At 40.0% G+C, this 21,983-nt stretch overlaps 1 protein-coding gene across 4 annotated transcripts; it reads left to right on the forward strand.

Annotated features, from left to right (window-relative positions):
- Positions 1 to 163: 163 nt before the first annotated feature.
- cpt1a2b (carnitine palmitoyltransferase 1A2b) lies at positions 164 to 19,876 on the forward strand. 4 transcript variants are annotated; one of them, XM_062984807.1, is made up of 18 exons: positions 164 to 304; positions 722 to 864; positions 1,151 to 1,316; positions 1,410 to 1,511; positions 2,424 to 2,561; positions 3,282 to 3,359; positions 3,533 to 3,640; positions 3,824 to 3,911; positions 4,011 to 4,206; positions 5,334 to 5,522; positions 6,075 to 6,180; positions 8,942 to 9,058; positions 15,602 to 15,766; positions 15,860 to 15,988; positions 16,392 to 16,547; positions 18,504 to 18,617; positions 19,507 to 19,599; positions 19,713 to 19,876. In XM_062984807.1, exons 1-18 carry the CDS (start codon positions 164 to 166, stop codon positions 19,812 to 19,814), a joined length of 2,331 nt encoding a protein of 776 aa, XP_062840877.1. In that variant the 3' UTR covers positions 19,815 to 19,876. The 4 variants fall into 4 exon arrangements, with proteins under 4 accessions (XP_062840877.1, XP_062840875.1, XP_062840876.1 ...); XM_062984805.1 differs by having other exon boundaries at positions 722 to 861; positions 1,124 to 1,316; XM_062984806.1 differs by having other exon boundaries at positions 722 to 861; positions 1,145 to 1,316.
- Positions 19,877 to 21,983: the final 2,107 nt, after the last annotated feature.

The following is a 21,983-nucleotide window of genomic DNA, read 5'->3' on the forward strand; positions in this document are numbered from 1 at the left end:
CTCTCACTCTTAGTCTCTTCTGAGATAGAAACCGCTGAAAAGGGAGTGACCAAGGTGTGAGTGGTCAGCCATCATCTTCCCTGCCCTCTATTTCATCCTCATATATACGTGTGTGTGTGTGTGTGTGTGTGTGAGCAGACTTGGACTGTGTGTGCTGTCCGTGATGGCCGAGGCTCACCAGGCGGTCGCTTTCCAGTTCACCATCACTCCAGAGGGCTTCGATCTTCATCTCTCACAACAGGCCCTCAATCAGATCTACATTTCGGGTCTGCGCTCGTGGAAGAAACGCATCAGCAGAATGAAGGTCAGATTTTTATTTTAATTTGGAGCCATGTTCTCCGAATCCTCTGATGTTTGTTTAAAAAGATTTTAGGGGTCATGATTTCACCTTTCGAAAGCAAAAATCACCACTAACCAAGAGGAACATAAAAGCTTGTCCCACATTTGCCAGAACACCTTGATGAGCCCAAGCTTTTTGGTGCAGAGGTTCTACAAATCGAAGAGTCTTGTTACGTTTGGTGTAAAGCTAACACAGCATCACACAGTAATCATACCAACAGCACTGTCAGCACTGGTGTGCTAACATGTATTACTGCCACGCCACCCGAGTGACATTTGCCACACACAGTGTACCGTTTACACCATGTGTATTAATACACAAAACACCAATGGGTTTGGTATTGAATGCTTCAATATTTTGCTTTGATCCCTCTTGGAACAGAATGGTTTCCTGAAGGGCGTGTACCCCGTAGGCCCCTCCTCGTGGCTCCTTGTTGCTGTAATGATCCTGGCCATCGTGTACGCCAAGTCTGACCCCTCCATGGGCCTCATCGCTAAGATTCAGGAGCACCTGCCTCTAAGGTAACTCATTTATTCACATATTTTAGCTTAAATGATACTTGCTGTCTTATCAAATTATTAGATTTTACCAAATTTAGCTGTAATTTGTGATTTGTGACTATTATTAATATCTATTAATATATTAGATATATAATATAATATATTACATATATAACATGTTTTTAACGTGTGTTTTTCTTAAACCCTTAATTTTCTTTGGGATTAATAAAGTAAATGTCCATCCATCCATCCATCCATCCATCCATCCATCCGTAATAACGAGTCTCTCTCTGTCTGGTCGCAGCATGTCTCTGAGTGCTAATGGACAGACCATGATATCGGCCCTGTTGTTCAGCACTCTGCTCTGGCTCTCGCTCATCCTGGCTCTGCGTTTCTGTCTGAAGGTTCTTCTTTCTTACCATCGCTGGATGTTCGAGATGCACGGCCGCATCTCCACCACCACCAAAATCTGGGTGGTCAGTGTCTCGTCTTTATTACTGACATCTAGTTACCGGTTGTTATGTATAAGCCAAAGCCATTATTAAACCCCCTCTGTCTTTCTCCTCCAGACTCTGGTGAGGTTACTGTCCAGCAGAAAGCCGCTGTTGTACAGTTATCAGAGTGCTTTACCACACCTCCCTGTTCCTCCCATTAAAGATACACTGAAAAGAGTGAGCCACCATCCATCATGAGTGTGTGTGTGTGTGTGTGTGTGCACTTCTGAGGTGTAATGACATTGCTATGACTACATACACTAATTTTGTTAGTGATTTATTGCCTGTCCACATAAATATGGGCATATGGACACAGTTCCGAATGACTGAGGTGTGGTGTTTCAGCCACACCCATTGCTAGAAGATATAGAACATCACTTATTTAAAATAAATGACATTCTGATGTTAAATAAAGTACATTTAAAGCACCACCTCTAAGATTCGAACCTGTCTCTATCGGTCGGCCGGGCGTCTACACAGACGTGATTGGCTATGTTGGTGGGACGGGGTACTAAAGCCCTGCAATGGATTGGACATACTGCGACCCTGACCAAGATAGAGCGGAGATGAAAATGAACTTTGCAGCAACAGTAAGGGGAAGGCCCTTTTTTCTTCCAGCAGGACTGTACTCCTGTGCACAAGGCAAGGTCCGATCTTAACCTCTGACTAGATGAACACCTTTGGGATGAATTAGAACGTCGATTGCGAGCTAGGCGTTCTCTATGGCTGGGCACTGATGATGGTTAAGGAAGGCTTAGTTGATGTTCCAGTTCATTCCAGAGCTGTTGAGTGGGGCTGAGGTCAGGGTTCTGTACAGGACGCTGAAGTTTCATTAAACCGAGCTTTTCTTTATGTCTTTATAGAGCTCCAGTCATGCTGGAACAGGAAAAGACAAATTTGGAAGAATATAATTACCTTTATATTATTAATTTGTTACACCTGTTGGCAATTGTTGTGTCTAAAACATGTAAATTCAGTAATTAGAAAGGGTGTCCCAATATTTTTGTCCATATAGTGTATGTTTTAAATATTTCATAGCAGTTAGATACAGTTTAATAGTGTAACTCTGTCTTTGTTTTTCTCGGTCAGTACCTGGAATCAGTGCAGCCGTTACTCAGTCCTGATAAACTGGATCGAACGACTCGATTGGCTGCTGAATTTGAGAAGAATCTGGGAAATCGGCTGCAGAGATACCTCAGACTGAAAGCTCTGTGGGCCACCAATTACGTACGTCTGGTTTATTTGTGTCTTATCGCGGTCAGTTAGACCCTCAGATTAATTTAGCTTCTGGTTTTTTAATGTCCAGTGAGATGTACATGGTTTAAAACTTTCCTTACAAGGTGTTGAACTACTAAAAGATTTTATATTACTACCTAATTTACTACCTAATACCTCATTCTCACAGTTTTATGCACTTTTGATCTTTGGATCTGGTTCACTTTAGTTTACACTTTTGATTGATGTCAGTTCACTTTAGTCGTATTTAATTACCTGATTGTATTTCACCTCCACTCCTGAATGAGTAGCCAGTCGATTCTTTTCACCTGCACGAGGTGGGTTTATAAGGAGATCCGTATCACGCACGGAAAGTCACGCACCGATATTTATCATCCCCTGTCTCTGTGCTGCACCATCGGTCAGCCAGCAGAGGTCGTAATTGCAGCAGTTATTTAACCTGTATAAACAATCGTCCCATAATCGTTTGAACAACGTGGAACAGTTGTTTCTTTTCCATGGACGGGAAGAAAACTAAAACTTTCACATAATACTGTGGGGGGAGGGGGGGGGGGTACCAGCAGACAGCCTGAATAGTTTAGCTTTTATATTTTACTGCTTTAATTAGTTTGGTGAATAAACACGACACAAGAAATCTATGTTATTTAAAATAATTTACATTTTATATTTTAATCTCTGTGTGTGTTCTATTCTTTTTGTCATTTTCTTCAGGTAAGTGACTGGTGGGAGGAATATGTTTACCTGCGAGGGAGGAATCCCATCATGGTCAACAGTAACTACTATGGAATGGTATGTGAAACTAGAATCTGGTCACCAGATAGTGCCAAATGTTATGAGAGAATCGTCAGTCATTTCTCAACACGGATTGTAAATAATGTATATATAGTATATATTTGTGTGAATAAACTGGGATTGTGTATCTGAAAGTCTTTGTTCTGTTTCTATGTGTGTGAATGATGTAGGACTTCCTGTATGTAACACCTACGGCCAACCAGGCAGCCCGAGCAGGAAACACCATCACGGCGCTGCTGCTGTACCGCCGTAAAGTGAACCGAGAGGAGCTTAAACCTGTACGTACTGAACCCTCACTTATCACAGTCATTAAAAAGCAATCATCAAAACTGCGTAACAGCCCCCCCATGCCGAGTGCATCTAGTTGCATGTACGCTACATGGTTTAGAACACAGCTACCCCCCCCCCCCCCCCCCCCCCTATTTGTGATGCTCCTGATGTTGTGTATTTGTGTCTTTTAGAGTCGTATACCTGGTACTGTAATACCGCTGTGTGCCGCTCAGTGTGAACGCATGTTCAACACAACACGCACACCTGGAGAAGAGACGGGTAACCCAGCCCCCCTTTAGTATTTCACATTATTACTCTTGACTTCTCTGTGTCCTTAAAACAGACCTCTCTGAGGGATAAAATGTCTTTGTCTTTCAGACGTGCTGCAGCACTGGCAGGACAGTGAGTTTGTGGCGGTGTACCACAGGGGGCGCTACTTCAGGCTGTGGGTGTACTCTGCCGGGCGTCTCCTCTCGCCCCGAGAGATCCAGTACCAGATCCAGAGAATCCTGGACGACCCATCGCCTCCTCTACCGGGGGAAGAAAAACTAGGAGCGCTCACTGCTGGTAACAGGTTCGTTCCACCTCTGTAAGCGTATACGGAACTCGAATATAAACACATATATAAGACAGTTTCATTCATTTAGAGACATTTATTCTATATTCAATATTTTTATTCTTGAATAGTAGTATTTTGGACCGTTGTGCTGCTGCATAACCCCAATACACCTCAACTTCAGCTTATTGACAGATGATTTTAAATTCATCATCATTATCATCCTGGGCAGCATGGTGGGTTGGTGGGTAGAGCTGTCGCCTCACAGCAAGAAGGTTCTGGGTTCAATTCCCAGGTGGAGCAGTCTGGGTTCTTTCTGTGTGGAGTTTGCATGTTCTCTCCATGTCTGTGTGGGTTTCCTTCCACAGTCCAAAAACATGCAGGCAGTCTAACAGAGGATACTACATTGCCCTTAGGTATAAGTGTGTGTGTGTGTGTGTGTGTGTGTGTGTGTTTGCCAACTGTCCAGGGTGTTTCCTACCTTTCAGTTGGTGATTTGTACCCACCATGACACTGAATAGGATAAAGCAGTAGTTAGACAATGAATAATCATCACTTTTATTTATATAGCACCTTTACCCCGCTCAAGAATGATTTACTACAAAGGAATATGAACAATGCAAATTTTGCCAGAATCCTTTAATTAATAACAGACTGTCATTAGTCAACGTGTAACTTTAAACCCTGCACACTTGAAGTAAAGCATTTAAATATGACTCCTATCACTCACTACAGTGATCACACAGTGTTAGACATCATTAAATCAAAACACCTAGATGTTACAGTAATTTAGAACAGTAACCTGAACATAAATAACTCAATTTTTGATATGTTTGACTATCCTGTGCACTCTGGCGACCTTTGCTGCTTGCATGACCACTACACTCACCAACTCTGATGTATTTTACTGATTTACTTAATAAACCGCGATCAGCACCAGGTGAATGCACTTCATACACATGACCGCTGGAGGGTGCTACAGTATCTTCAATATAACCCACACCATTCTGATGAACCTTGTACAGCAGAGGGGTCAAACTACTGAACAATAAACTTGTAAACGATAAAGTAACCATGTAATCCAGATTTCCATTATTGTTTAGATGAAGTCTGGATGTGTGTGTGTGTGTTCTGTACGTCTTCAGGACTCCCTGGGCCCGTGTGAGGAAGCAGTACTTCAGCTCCGGGGTGAACAAGCGTTCGCTGGACTGCATCGAGAAAGCGGCTTTTTTCGTGGCTTTAGACGACCAAGAGGAGGGCATGAAGGGGGACGATCCGGCGGGGAACCTGGACCGTTATGCCAAATCCCTTCTCCACGGCAAGTGCTACAATCGGTAAGGGGCCCTTGATGTCGGAGTAATTGCTTTGTTTACTAGATCAGTGGTGATTAGTTTGTGGACGTGGGTTACAAGACGTAGAATGGATTTTTATTTCCCTGGGCAGCTTCCCAGGAAGCTTTTGATGTATTGATCATTTTCAGCTCTGCAATGTTATTAACATGGTCATGTTGTACTTGTAGAAGTGTAGCAGGTGCAGCGGTGTTGTTGGGATTTTTAAACACCTCAGTGTTAATGCTGCAGGAAAAATAAAGTCCTGTGATCATCATGAAAACGCAAACAGGCCATGTCTTCCTAATACAGAGACCTGTACATTTCAATACTGTTTAAAATCCCAACAACACTGCTGCACCTAACACACTTCCTTGTTATTACCATGTAACTGTCACTGCAGTGCTGACAGTGGTCAGGCACCTAAACATCTGGCGAACTGAAGTCCTATAGGGGTTCCTTTAGAATAATAAATAGGGTACAGCAGCATAGTGAGTTTTGATTTGTGTGTAACGACTGCCTGAATGTAATTAGGTCACATCCCTCTGTGTCTCTCAGGTGGTTTGACAAGTCGTTCTCTGTGGTGATCTTTAAGAACGGAAAGACGGGTCTGAACGCTGAGCACTCCTGGGCTGATGCTGCGACTGTGGCTCATTTGTGGGAGGTGAGTGTAAATTACACTTCATGCATTTCACACTGAACACTCACCAAAAAAAACCTGTGAAGCCGCACAAGCTTTAAACTCGCGACTCTGATCGTTCGTGTTAACCACCGATATAAAAAATACTGCTCGCTTCAGTCACTGTGTAGAGCTTCAACTAACCTGAACTGAACATGGATCGTCCAAAAATGTGTCTGACAAAGAACTAAAATTGTAATAAATTAACCAAATAAACGACCAGTCAGTTAAACAGTGTTTATCAGTTTAATAATTCATTCTAGTCCACATACCGGATGTGGGACTGTTTTTACACCGGATGCCCTTCTTGACATGAACCTTCTTATTTTATCCAGACACTCTACTGTATACAGTAAATTATATACTCTTAATATATACACTACATCATATACACTACACTATATACACTCTACTATATATACTAAATTATATACACTGTACATATACTACACTATATAATATATAAACCATACTCTATACTAAAGGCTGTATACACTATACTATTTATGCTAAGCTATATACACTGCATTATGTATACCATACTATTTGTTACACTATATACACTACACTCTATACACTGTACTATATACGCTACACTATATAAACCATGCTCTATACTAGAGGCTATACACACTACACTATATACACTGTACTATATACACTACACTATATATACTACATTATAAACCATGCTCTATACTAAAGGCTAAATACACTACACTATATACACTACACTATATACACTACATTAAATACAATATACTATTTACACTACATAATATACACTGTGCTTTTTACAATACACTATATACACTACTATATACACTATACTATATATACTACACTATATACACTGTACTATATATGCTACACTATATACACTGCACTATATATGCTACATTATATACACTGTACTATATATGCTACACTATATACACTACTATATATACTACACTATATACACTGTACTATATATGCTACACTATATACACTGTACTACTGTATATACACTGTACTATATATGCTACATTATATACACTACACCATATACTCTACTATATATACTACACTATATAAACCATACTATATACAAAAGGCTATATACACTATGCTATATAGCTATACTATTTATGTTATGCTATATACACTACATTGTATACACTAAACTATTAGCACTACACTATATACTGTACTATAAACACTACACTTTTTATACTACATTATATACACTGTTTACACTACACTATATACATTATATACACTATACTATTTACACTACGCTATATGCACTACATTATATACATTATATCTATGTACACAATGCTATATACACTAAACTACTTATGCTATGCTATATACACTATAGTATATACACTATACCATTTTATATTCTTCTGTATATACTGTATATAATAGATTATAATATAAACAGTATAAAAAATGGTAAACAATAAAAACCAACGTATTAACGTGACAAATGTTTTAAGCAACAATCTATGAAACGGTAACGAAAAATGATTAATAAACGAAAATGACATCAATCTAAAAATGCATCTAGTCTAGTCGGGCTCATTGCGACTTGCCCTGATGTCACCCGTGATCTTTGACCTCGACGCAGTGGAATGTGTTGGGGGAATATGAAAGCGAGTGGACGTGGGCTTCAGACTCGGACAAAGTGTTCTCTCATCGGCCCACTCGACACCCCGTGTGGTTTGTGTGTTTGTGTTTCCGCCATGTGTTTCTTTTTCCCCCCGAGGCTGAAAAACCCACCACATATTATTATGTGACCACAGTGTTTATTGTTCCCGATGAGAAGCCTAAACCTCGGAAAACTACAGAAACGGCTTTCATTTCAGGGTTCAAACCCGGCCACTACTAAGCTTCTACTGATGGGCCCCTGAGCAAGGCCCTTAACTCTTAATTGTAAATCTTGGATTCATTGTTCACTGATACAGATAAAGTCCCTACTGATAAAACCAGGGATCCAAGGTGGTACAAACTATTTCACCACTTCATTACCAAACGTATGTAGACACTCGAACATTTGGTCTGGGCCCTGGACAAACTTCTCACAAACTTCTTGGAGGTTACCAACAGCTTGGGTAATAAAGTAAATATAAAAACACTAAAGTACTCGTCTGATTAAATCTCCACTTGCTAAATAAATCCCAACACGACAGTTTATCTTGGTTTCAACATAAACACTGCATAGTTTTAATACCTTTAATACCTTTGAACCAGCAACATTTTGCATACTAGTCGCTTTTATCCAGAGTGACTTCCAGTTATCATTGAATACATTTTAAGCAATTGAGGGTTAAGGGCCCTGCTCAAGGGCCCAACTGTGGTGGTGGTGAGGCTTAAATCAACAGCCTTCATCCAAAGCTATTTACAGTCTAAGCAGTTGAGAGTTAAGGGCCTAGCTCAAGGGCCCAACAGTGGCAACCTGCCAGTGGTGGGGTTTGAACCAGCGACCTTCTGCTTACTAGTCCAGTAACTTAACTGCATTTATCAGAAGCTTTTATCCAAAGCGACTTTCAGTTATCATTGAATACATTTGAAGCAATCGAGGGTTAAGAGCCCTGCTTAGGGGCCCTACAGTGGTGGTGGTGAGGCTTGAATCGGCAACCTTCTGATTACATCAACATAATGGACTCCATAAAGTACCAGAAGTGTTTCTTTCATCTTATCTGTATGTAAATGGATGTCTCGTCATCATCGTTTGTTTTCTTTTGACCTTTATCAGTTCTCACTGGCCACAGATGCCTTTCACTTGGGCTATGACACGTACGGAAACTGCCGTGGTGAAGTGGAGCGCTCGCTGCCGCCCCCCCAACGCCTGAGCTGGGACATAGTGCCTGAGGTTAGACACACACACACACACACACAGAGACACACACACACACACACACATATATATGCATGCATGCACAAATGCAAGCCTGTGCATTACACAGAATAATGCATGCATACGACCGCACTCCCACCTTACCAGTTCCTTGCTTCTAAGGAACAGTCTTCATGTGGTTTTTAACTGGAAAGAACCCGAGATGTGAAGTCGCAAAGTTTATTTCTGATTAAAAGTTAGTGAACCCTTTCAGAGAAACTGGATTCCTGCTTTAGTTTCTCTGTAAAATGTGTTCTTGTTTATCAAACTCATCATAATATAGACGAATCACATTCTGGCAAAACCACTAACACACAAACGCTTGTACTTTTAATACTTTTAATGTCTTTATTAAACACATTCACATTGACTGGTAAGTTATGCTAACTCTCGGCTAATGACTTCTCCAGCCGTCAGATGTTTCCTGTAATTACTAAGAAGTGCTAAAGATGTTTAATGTTTAACAACGCTTAACATGAACGAAGCTTAACGTGACTTATTGTACTAAAACAAGTGGAATTCAATTAGTGGAGAGAACTTATGAGCAGTGATATTTTAGAGAAGTTTAGTGTTCCTTAAACCACGTTCAGCTTTATTTTGAACCAGAAGCGTTTTAGACTCTCGGAAAAGCTGATTCAGATTCTCACGATTTCTCAGAAGCTGGAGCTGTATGTAACACAAGTTTAAAAGTGAAACGGGAAGGAAAATCTAGATAAGCACAGATACATGTGGAGCTGTAAGACTGGATGCAGATTTGTCTCATATTCACGCTTTGATGACGTTTTACCGCACCGTTCAAGCCGAGCGCTGAGCAAAGCGGCAGTTTGTGCCGAGACTCGCGGTTTTGCTGCTTCTCATGTGAACGCACCCTTACAGCTACATGTCAAAGACGTTTTGGAATTTACATGACTTCTGTAACTGTGTTTCTGTTTTTTTTTCTGTGACTAAATGATTGAAAAACATTTTGTTGTTTTATGAGTTTTTTTTAGTTTTGACACTTTAGCTGGGTCAGAATTACACACAGAACAGTGGAATCTTACCAAGGTCAGTAGGTAAACCCAAACTAGCACCTTAATTCTGAGAAAAACTTGAAATATGTAGAGTATGGTCATTACGGTCGGATGTAAATCAAAAACCACTCAAAGAAAAAACCACCCTGACCTGCCATAAATGAGATACTACTGGAACATGGGACAAACTGTTGTTGTGGGAATTCAAAATAACCCTTAAAGATTTACACAGACAACCAGAGTAATAGTAAAAGCAAAAAATCAATTAATTACTCAGCTGAGGACCCATCTCATAATGCAAACACACACACATGCCTTTACAGAAGAGAAAGGTGGATACCGTCCGCCCTATCACGGTATTTATACCCCGCTTTACTGCCCCTTCAGGCTAACTCTGCTCAGCGACCCAGCTCAAGGCCGACTTTCCACACCAAACTAGTTTATCGTTTGTTTATCGTTCTACAAGAATAGTCAGCTTGATAAGGACATGGCGTACTTGCATAAGAATGTGTGTGCAATCAAATCTGTGTGTGCGGGGGTGCCCATGCCAAGGTCAACCTTCAAAAAGTCTGAACTAAGAAAGCAGAAATAAATGAGTTTCATTTAAATAACTAATAAAATATAAAATGCCCAGTCACACTGTACACAGTCAAGCAAGCATTTTAGAATTACACTAAGTGACATCAAAAAAGTCCTGAACAGAACAAATGTATCACATTGGAAGCTCTGAAAGCTCATTATTATTAAAGCTCATTATCAGTGCAGGTAACCTGGTATTTTACTGCATTTTGTGTGTAAAACGTTCTTTAGATGCACACGGTTTTTTTGTTTTGTTGCATTGCCATAGTTTGGACATACAGTAGACCCCTGACTTACAAATTTAATTGGATCCGAGGGACTGTTCTTAAGTCAAAATGTTCGTTAGTTAAACCTATTTTTCCCCATAAGAAATAATGTAAACAGAATTAATCCGTGCCAGACCTCCCAAACCCCCCTTACCCCTAACCTCTCTAATGTCTTAAATTGTCTTTTTTGTTATAAATACAAGTATATTTTCCCTTAAATCTTAAATTATAGAATAGACATTTCTGTAATAAACAATAATAAACAACAACACACAGTAGTACTGTACTGTACATAAACACACATCACATTTCAGTACAGTACGTGTGCTGTACCAAAGACCATAATACATTTCCTTCTTTTTTTATAAAATTTATCTACCAGAAACAATAATAACTCTCATATTTCTTTCATATTTCCTTTTTTATTTCAGTAGTGTTGTATTTTGTAGGTGTAATTGCACAAAAGAAAGAATACTTTACTGAGCCGAATTCCTTCTTCTCTCTCACTGACTGTCCCCGCTGTCTGATACACAGTGACACCTACTGGCAGGAGTAATTATACAACAACAAATGTAATAGATTTTTTAATTTTTCAACACTGCACCTTCTTTGGGGACATTTTAATATTGAATTTTACAAAATATAAAGAAAACACCGTAAAAACACCGTCCGCTGTCTGAATGTTTGCTCACTGTGTATATATATACAGTGGGGCCAAAAAGTATTTAGTCAGCCACTGATTGTGCAAGTTCTCTTACTTAGAAAGATGAGAGAGGTCTGTAATTTTCATCATAGGTACACTTCAACTATGAGAGACGAAATGAGTAAAAAAATCCAGGAAATCACATTGTAGGATTTTTTAAGAATTTATTCGTAAATTATGGTGGAAAATAAGTATTTGGTCAATAACAAAAGTTCAACTCATTACTTTGTAACATAACCTTTGTTGGCAATGACAGAGGTCAAACGTTTCCTGTAAGTCTTCACCAGGTTTGCACACACTGTAGCTGGTATTTTGGCCCATTCCTCCATGCAGATCTCCTCTAGAGCAGTGATGTTTTGGGGCTGTCGCTGGGCAACACGGACTCCACAAATTTTCTATGGGGTTGAGGTCTGGAGACTGGCTAGGCCACTCCAGGACCTTGAAATGCTTTTTACGGAGCCACTCCTTCGTTGTGTTTGGGATCATTGTCATGCTGGAAGACCCAGCCACGTTCCATCTTCAATGCTCTCACTGATGGAAGGAGGTTTTGGCTTAAAATCTCACGATACATGGCCCCGTTCATTCTTCCCTTAACACGGATCAGTCGTCCTGTCCCCTTTGCAGAAAAACAGCCCCAAAGCATGATGTTTCCACCCCCATGCTTCACAGTAGGTATGGTGTTCTTGGGTTCTTCTTCTTCCTCCAAACATGACGAGTTGAGTTTTTACCAAAAAGTTCCATTTTGGTTTCATCTGACCACATGATATTCTCCCAATCCTCTTCTGGATCATCCATATGCTCTCTGGCAAACATCAGACGGGCCTGGACATGTACTGGCTTAAGCAGGGGGACACGCCTGGCACTGCAGGATTTGAGTCCCTCTCAGCGTAGTGTGTTACTGATGGTAGCCTTCGTTAATTTGGTCCCAGCTCTCTGCAGGTCATTCATCAGGTGTAGTGTAGTTCTGGGATTTTTGCTCACCGTTCTCATGATCATTTTGACCCCACGGGATGAGATCTTAACCCCAAGGGAGATTATCAACGGTCTTGTATGTCTTCCATTTTCTTACAATTGCTCCCACAGTTGATTTATTCACACCAACCTGCTTGCCTATTGTAGATTCACTCTTCCCAGCCTGGTGCAGGTCTACAATTTTCTTCCTGGTGTCCTTCGACAGCTCTTTGGTCTTGGCCATGGTTGAGTTTGGAGTCTGACTGTTTGAGGCTGTGGACAGGTGTCTTTTATACAGATAACGAGGTCAAACAGGTGCCATTAATACAGGTAACGAGTGGAGGACAGAAGAGCTTCTTAAAGAATAAGTTACAGGTCTGTGAGAGCCAGAAATCTTGCTTGTTTGTTATTGACCAAATACTTATTTTCCACCATAATTTACGAATAAATTCTTTAAAAATCCTACAATGTGATTTCCTGATTGTTTTTTTTCTCATTTTGTTTCTCATAGTTGAAGTGTACCTATGATGAAAATTACAGACCTCTCTCATCTTTCTAAGTAGGAGAACCTGCACAATCAGTGGCTGACTAAATACTTTTTGGCCCCACTGTATATATATATATATATATATATATATATATATATATATATATATATATATATATATATATATATATATATATATGAGAGAGAGAGAGAGAGAGAGAGACGGTTGGAGTCAACATGTTCGTGTTTCGCGAATTTCGGTTCGTAATCCGAAATTAGTTTGTACATTAAGTTGAAACAGATCACTCGTAATCAGAAATGTTCGTATGGCAAACCGTTTGTAACCCAAGGGTCCACTGTATCCACATTTTTATGCCCACTGTAATGCCGGCTGCTCGCACCACTTCCTTGCTGGCTGAAAATTTACAGACAGCCTGAACACGTACACAGGAACACCCCGTGCTTTCTGTATTCCTCTATCGTTCCTGTTGGCTCATCAGTCAGAGTAACTGTGGCGGGACCGTCTCTCCTTCACACACGTCTAGTCTTATCTCTTAAACACACAAACAGGCCACTAATTCACTGCCGGCGTGTGGACTTCTGTCCCACCCAAACACCAGTAATTCGATAGATAATACGATATTTGTGTCGCGAAAAGCGAAATAAAAGACGTCTTTACTGTTGAACTGTTGAAGGTCTCGAAATGTCACGAGAAAACAATTATGGAATGAACATTTCGTATTCATAGACATTTAAAATGCAGTCATTGGGAGGGTCACATTTTGAACGAGAGTGGGAACGTAGTTTATCTCTGTAGTCTGTTTTGTTTTCAGCTTTTCAGCATAGAAAGAGACTATTTATTTATGTGCTGGATGAATTTGGGGGGAAGAGCCACTGCTCATGTTATTGCAACGTCTCTGAGCATCTTCTGTGCTTGTTTTTTATTTGTTCCCTACAGCTTTCTGTCTAAACAAAATGAAGCCAAAGTGCATTTGGTGGTGAAAGTATTTAAACCCCTAACGCGTCCTTTTAAAACAATACAAGATTCAAATTTAAAATGTCACTTTGTTTTGAATTGGTTTGTCATTGTGTAGAGCTAATTCAGTTCAGGACATTAATGTGCTTCAGTTTAAACCTCTCCAGCTCTGCAGTGACGTTCCAGATGTGGCTCTCCAGTAGCTTTTTTTTCCCAGGTCAGAAAAAAAAACAGTAGTAGTCTTGTTGGACGAGCTGTGGGTTGTGGGTTCAAATCCTGGCTGTTTATCCCCTGAACAAAGCCATTAACCCTCTTGGCTCCAGGGGCGTCGTATTGTAGCCGACCCTCCGTTCTGACCCCAGCTTCCAAAGAATCTGTGATATGTGGAAAAGCATTTAATTGTACTGTTTTTAAGGCGTTCAGTGCATTTCATTACATCTGCCCAGCCAAAATTTTTGTTCTTGCCTTGTACCCAGCGTTCCTGGTATCACCAGACCCCACCGACCCTGATCAGAATGAGACGAATGAGAATTTAAATAAGTAAAGCTAAAGAAATGAACTGTTGTTGTACTAACTTTATATAATATTAAATTATAGACACTGAAAAACATGCCTTGATAAGTTTTCAACCCCCAAACACTTTCACCTGGAATCTGTATCAGTTTAAATGATCAGAACTTTCTGAGAAGAAATTCAGACACTTATTTCCGAAGTAAATACCAAAAGGAAAGAAAAACTGTCTCTTTCCAAGGTAAAAAAACCCCCCTGGAATTCCCTTTGGCAGCTATTATAGCCACAGTAGCTAATTTTATCTGAATGCATTTCCTTCCCCCCTTTTGTTTGCTTTCTGACTGAATGAAGCTGTTTTAGCCAGAATCTGTTTGCATTCTGAACTCTTTATTTCCTCGACAGCACTATAATGTACAGATTAGAGTTTATAGTGGGTAGTTCTGCTTCCATTAAACTATCTGACCGTCTTCCGAGAGACATTTTGTCTGTACTATCAACTCAATTATAATAATGATTGATTAATTAATATCATTGTTAGTCTGTGTTTGGCTAGTGCTGTGGTAAAACACACTAGTCCACCAGTGATGGGATCATGAACTTGCGAATTTGAATCTCTGCCCTGCTTTGGTCCAGCCAGGCGCCTACACACAGACGATCTTTGGCGTCTGTACAGGGACGGGGGATAACGGAGATCAGTGCTCACCTTGTACAGGTGAAAAGAAGTGGGTGAAAAGTAGCCAGTGGATACTGCAGGTTTTTTTTTTTAAACAATGGTTTGCAGAGAAAAATAATAATAAATAAATGAACTTGTACGTAAACGCTCTCTTGTGGAGGCTTTATGTTACATATTGTAAACCACAGTGGGACCAGACTGCAGAGAGAGTGAGAAGTATTGTTTGTGTTACCCGTGTTGCGTAAAAAATCATGGACAAAATTTGGAAACCAGGTGATGACCATCAACAAAATAACCGACTTCATAAGGTAATTAGGAGGCTTAATATTTTATAAGCCACAAATTTTTTTTTTCATGTGTTCAGGTGCAGACGCAGGTGGAAGAATCTCTGCTGGTGGCTCGAGCTTTGGCCGACGACGTCGACTGCCACGTGTTTCCCTTCAGCAGTTTCGGGAAGGGTCACATCAAGAAGCTGAAGATCAGCCCGGATGCTTTCATACAGATAGCGTTACAGCTCGCTTATTACAGGGTGCTCACAGCTCTCATGACCTTTCTGCATCTTTAGTTTCTCCCACTCACACACACAAAAACGTATTGACCTCTCTGTTTTTTGTGTGTTCAGGACCGAGGTGGCTTCTGTCTGACCTATGAGGCGTCGATGACCCGCCTGTTTCGAGAGGGCCGCACTGAGACCGTGCGCTCGTGCACTAACGAAAGCGCCGCCTTTGTTTTGGCTCTGGAGACTAAAGAGGTACTGCAGCCATGTTTGTTATTCTCTTACTGACACTGGCACAGTTTAATCTGTTCAAGTTCACATTAACACACGTGGATGTTAAACTGCATTTCTTTCATTTCCCGATCCCTCATTAGTCACTAATTCCTAAAGAAACGAGTCTTAAATCCTAGCAAGCTGGCTTAAATACTCCTTAAATACACACCCCAGACACGTTTCTCTTTATCTCCTAATCTAGTTATTTTCAATTCCTAATTTAGAAACGCAGGGCCGTATTGCACACAGAGAGTAAGGGGTACTGATTCGGCTCTGCTTGATCAGATCAGTGGTTGTGAAAGTAGCAGTGGGCTTAGAATCGGGAACTGGATATGACTAGATTAGAAGACAAAGGTGTGTAAACTTGCCTCATTGTGTTTTTAAGGAAAATAAACAGTGCTGCCTGCTGCTCCGTAAAGCAGCTGAGAAGCACCAGATTCTGTACCGGCTGGCTATGACTGGATCTGGGATCGACCGACACCTCTTCTGCCTGTACGTGGTCTCCAAGTACCTGGGCGTGGAGTCACCGTTCCTCAACGAGGTAAATGTGTGGGATTAAAAAAGAGATCATTTACACTGTTTATTTATTACACTGTTTATTTAACCAGTTTTGTTTGTGTATGGGTGACTTAATAAGTCGATTTAACCAGACAATGCACATTCAGGCTTGATAATCGCACCCCTGTTGAATCCAAACGTTGATGTACAGTAGATTAGATGTCTCGATAAGCTGCACAGCATTCTGTGTTAAGATTAATTAAATACAAGTTTGGTCAGTATGGACGTGGGTACAAAGGCTCTGGGACCATTGCAAGTCATCGACTCTAAGTAAAGAAAACAAGAACTGTGTTGAATCCTCCCAGCAGTAGCCGGTCTGTCACAGTTTCTTCAAAAACGATCAATGACTAATCCAGGAGGTCTCAAAAAACCCAAACTAACATCTACATAACTGGGCAGTTGTGGTTAAGTGGTTAAGTTACTGGACTAGTAATTGAAAGGTCGCTGGTTTAACCCCCACCACTGCCAGGTTGCCACCGTTGGGCCCTTGAGCAAGGCCCTCAACCCTCAATTGCTTAGACAGTATACTGTCACAGTACTGTACGTTGCTTTGGATAAAAGCGTCTGCTAAATGCTGAAAATGTAAATGCAAACGCAGGCCTTGATAAGGTGATAAGATATGGGACGTGATGGGTCGTGATGGTGCGTGATTAAGCAAGTTCACGTCTGAATGGCTTCAGAAACCAAAAGCAACATGAAGGTGAAAGTCCTGATCCTGACCCAAACCCTGCTGAGATGATGTTGCAGGTCCATAAACATGCAGAATTAAAAGCCTCACATTATTGATGGATTAAAGCGTTTCTGCTCACAGAAGTGGCCCAGAATTCCTCCAGAGTGACGTTAAAGACAGTTATCAGTTATCAGAAGTATTCGCTTGCTGGTGTTACTGCTAGTTTAGTGGGTGATTGTATTTCAGGTGTTGCGTAATCTTTTAATTAAAAAATTGATATTTTTTTGGTCTTGATTACCTCGTACCAGTACCACTCGCATTAGTGCACAATACATCATGTTATCTGGAAAATGTTTCTTTGACATTTAAGACACTTAGTATAAACAGCAGGAAATGAAGTGTGTGTGGGGTGATCTTTACAGTCCTGGGGTCAGTGAAACACTGAATTAAGGAAAATATATTAAGGAACATACCTAACAAATAGGTCAACCTCAAAATACCCCTGACTCAAAGTACGACCTTGTGGTTCGCCTCAGAGAGCCTGCAGGATGTGTGTGTGTGGGTGAACTCGAAGGCGAATGTTTTAGTGTTGCTAAAATAAGCGTCAGGGGCAGTACAAGATCTCTAAAAAAAAAATCCACCCGGGGGATGAATTGTACTTAAGATGTGGGCAAAAAAGTTTATGTCCAGGAGCTTTTAAAAATGCGTCCCTGTTAAAGTTGTACACAAGCAGAGAAAATCTTTAAGTTTATTAAACAGTGCAGAGTGCAATGAGAATTATTTACAATTAGAACCAGGTTAATGCTTAGGGATGTTGGGGTTGTTTAACATTCAGAGGGGGAAGAGAACCTGTTTAATTAGGTTACCAAAATGAGCACCAAAACTTTATGGACACTGTGATATTTTACCTAAAAGACAATAAATAGGAGGTTGAACATCCCGAGCTGTAATGGATGTTGCCTTGATGATGCAAGGGTATGTAGTGGTAGCTTAGTGGTTAAGGTACTGGATTGTTACTGGATTAGTAATGAGAAGATTGCTGGTTCATGCCCCACCACTGCCTAATTTACACTGTTGGACCCTTGAGCGAGGACCTTAACCCTCAATTGCTCAAACTATTTTCAGTCACAACTGTAGGTCACTTTGGATTAAAACGTCTGTAAAATGCCACAAATGTAAGGAAAAAACATCCCATTGATGTGTGTGTGTGTGTGTGTGTGTGTGTGTGTGTGTGTGTGTGTGTGTGTGTGTGTGTGTGGTATTTTGCAGGTCTTGTCTGAACCGTGGCGTCTCTCCACCTCTCAGACTCCAGTCCAACAGATGGAGCTCTTTGACCTGGTTAAACATCCTGAGTTCATCTCGCTGGGCGGAGGCTTTGGACCAGTAAGAAATACGTGGACGTCTGTCCGTATTGTTACTGTTTTACAAGCATAAAAGATGTGGTTAGGAATTAATATGATGAGGTATTAAAATAAACAATGAACTTGATTTGAGGTTCTCTAAATCTACAAGATCTATGAAAACTAGGGCTGTCGAAGTTAACGCGATAATAACGCATTAACGCAATCTCAATTTAACGCGATTAAAAAAAATAGTGCCGTTAACGCAAATTCTAGTTCATGTTGAGACTTGACTGGTAGAACCAACGTTTTAATGTCGGACTTGCCACCGTTGTTCATTTGCGGTTTGTTAAAATAATATAACTGAGCGTCGTAGGGATGCACTTGCATAATAAAGAAATAAATACATGGTATATTCACAAGTTGTCGGGAGCAAAACACTTTATTAACTTAATCTGTTACGGCACTGAATACCGGAGTCAAGCACGCTAGTCCATGAACTATGGAAGCCCCAAAAGGGTCAAAACACACTCACTTCGTGTAGAAACGTCCACTTTTCACATTTCACTTAAAAAACCTTGTTTTCTATAACATTTACACAGATTTTATTTAATGCGATTAATCGCGATTAACTATATGAACTTCTGAGATTAATCACGATTAAAATTTTTAATCGTTTGACAGCCCTAATGAAAACCAGTCTGGTAGAATTCATCGTTTAATATCACCAGTTAAAGGGAATACCGTGTGCCGGACATCTGTAATCTCAGCAGTGCTACCGGCTGGCCGGGCCCCTCTACGGGAAACATATGGCTCATCAGAGTCCCGTCCACTGTTGTACGAATCTAAAACTTTGTGTTCCTCTATAAGGGGCAGTGAAACGTACCCAGATTCTTAAGCTAACCCATATTATGATGTTGTTCTAACATCAGGTGGCTGATGACGGATACGGCGTGTCCTATATCATCGTCGGTGAGAACATGATCAATTTCCACGTGTCCTCCAAGTGCTCCTGTTCAAACACGGTGAGACTATCAGCCTCCCAGCACACATCGTGATTCTCCTGAGGCTTTAAATATTTTGGATAGATGTTTACGAGCTGATTAAACTCATGTTTGTATTTACCGTGTGTTCTCAGGACTCTCACAGGTTTGGTTCTCAGATCAGCCGCGCTTTAAAGGACCTGATGTCTCTGTTCAGCACCGACTCCGACCAATCAGCTGAGACGAAACAGCCATGACCTGCGACCGGTGTGTGTGTGTGTGTGTTATTTAACAGTGTGTACTCTGAAAGTATTTAGAATCATTGGCATTTTGGTAAATTTTGATTATGAATGTTGTTTTTTTACCCATCATCCTACACCAAAAACCAAAATCTCTTTACAGAAGTACATAAGTATTCAGACCCTTTATTTAATTCTTTGTCTCTACAAGTGTCACACACCAGGATTTGGGCAGTTCCTCCTAAGCTCTTTGATGCGAGCATTTGTAAAGTGCCTCTTCAGGTCTCTCTACTTGTTTGATTGATTTTAATTGGTTGGTTTTGTCTGGACCACCAAATTACATTTAAAGACTCGCATTGCATCCGCACTAGTGGCTGTTGCTGTCCAGTTTGAGTTTGTGTTGAGGTTTTCACAAGGATGTTCCTGGTTTTCACTGCATTCATCTGTTCCTGCCACTGAGAGCACGCCATGGCATGATGCTGCCGCCACCGTGTTTCACTGTGAGGATGGTATTTACTGTTCTGGCTGAAGAGTTAAATTTGTGTCTCATAAGACCAGATGTTGAGTCCTTTGCACGTGGCTTAGCAAACTCTCAGTGGGCTCTCATGTGTGCCATTGGCCACTCTTCCATGCCATTTTGACATAAAGGCTTGGAGGTCTCGGTTTATGGACTGCTGCACAGATGGTTGTCCATTCGAGAAATGTTATGTTGTCCCTTACTTCCTTGACCAGGACCCCTCTTGTCCAGTTGCACAGTTTAGCCAGACACCCAGTTCTTGGAGGGCTCCAGGTTGTTCCAAGCTTCTTATTTTTGAAAATGATTAAGCTCACTGTGGCCCTGGGAAACTCAAAGCCTCAGATACGGTTTTATATCCTTGCCCTGATCTATAACTGGTACCAGTTTGATAGAAGAGATTCACAGAGACTTTCTTGGACTACCAAACTACGTCCAATCGATTTAAACTGCCCTGGGTGGAGTCCAGCTGAGATTTGTACACGACTCCGGGAGAATTAAATCATACAGGATGTTCTGTTACACAGCAGAGGCTCTGAGGAGAACTCATTTGTTGATGTAAGACGTTGTCAGTACGTGTAATGACGTGTAGTTTCCTGGAAAAAAATCCTGGGAGCGGTGCCATTATAACAAGATTAAATCATCGTTTATATGAATTGTACAGAGCAACGCTAAGCGTTATTTTTAGCTTATTAGGTTTTTTTTTCACTGAATAGCCACAAATTCCCACAGTCAAGCTCCAGATCGTGTTGACAAGCATACTAGAAAGTAAAAAATAGTAAAAAGTAAAAAATAGTTATAGTATAGTTATAGTTTAGCTACAGTATAGTTATAGTTTATTTATAGTATAGTTATAGTATAGTTTAGCTATAGTATAGTTATAGTTTAGTTATAGCTATAATATAGTTATAGTATAGTTTAGCTATAGTATAGTTGTAGTACAGTTATAGTATAGTTATAGTACAGTTATAGTTTAGTTATAGGATAGTTATAGTACAGTTATAGTAAAGTTATAGTATAGTTATAGTTTATAGTACAGTTATAGTAGTTATAGTATAGTTATAGTTTAGTTATAGTATAGTTATACTACAGTTATAGTAAAGTTATAGTATAATTATAATATAGTTGTAGTTTAGTTATAGTATAGTTATAGTGTAATTATAGTATAGTTATCGTATAGGTATAGGATAGTTATAGTATAGTTTAGTATAGGTATAGTATAGTTATAGTATAATTATAGTACAGTTATAGTAAAGTTATAGTAAAGTTATAGTATAATTATAAAGTTATAGTATAATTGTCGTATAGTTATTGTATAGGTATAGTTTAGCTATAGGATAGTTATAGTAAAGTTATAGTATAGTTTAGTATAGTTATAGTATAATTATAGTAAAGTTATAGTATAGTTATCATATAGGTATAGTATAGTTATAGTATAATTATAGTACAGTTATAGTAAAGTTACAGTATAGTTATAGTATAGTTATTTATAGGTATAGTATAGTTTTAGTATAGTTATATTACAGTTATAGTATAGTTATAGTATCGTTATCGTACAGGTATAGTTTAGTCTAACAATATAACTGAACGCCTTTGATTTACAGTGAAGAGTTTAGATTAGTTTCAGTATTTAAGACCTGAGAGAATATTTGAAGAACTTGAAGCCTGTAAAT

Source organism: Trichomycterus rosablanca, chromosome 22, assembly GCF_030014385.1.
Source record: "Trichomycterus rosablanca isolate fTriRos1 chromosome 22, fTriRos1.hap1, whole genome shotgun sequence".
Taxonomy (NCBI): Eukaryota; Metazoa; Chordata; class Actinopteri; order Siluriformes; family Trichomycteridae; genus Trichomycterus; species Trichomycterus rosablanca.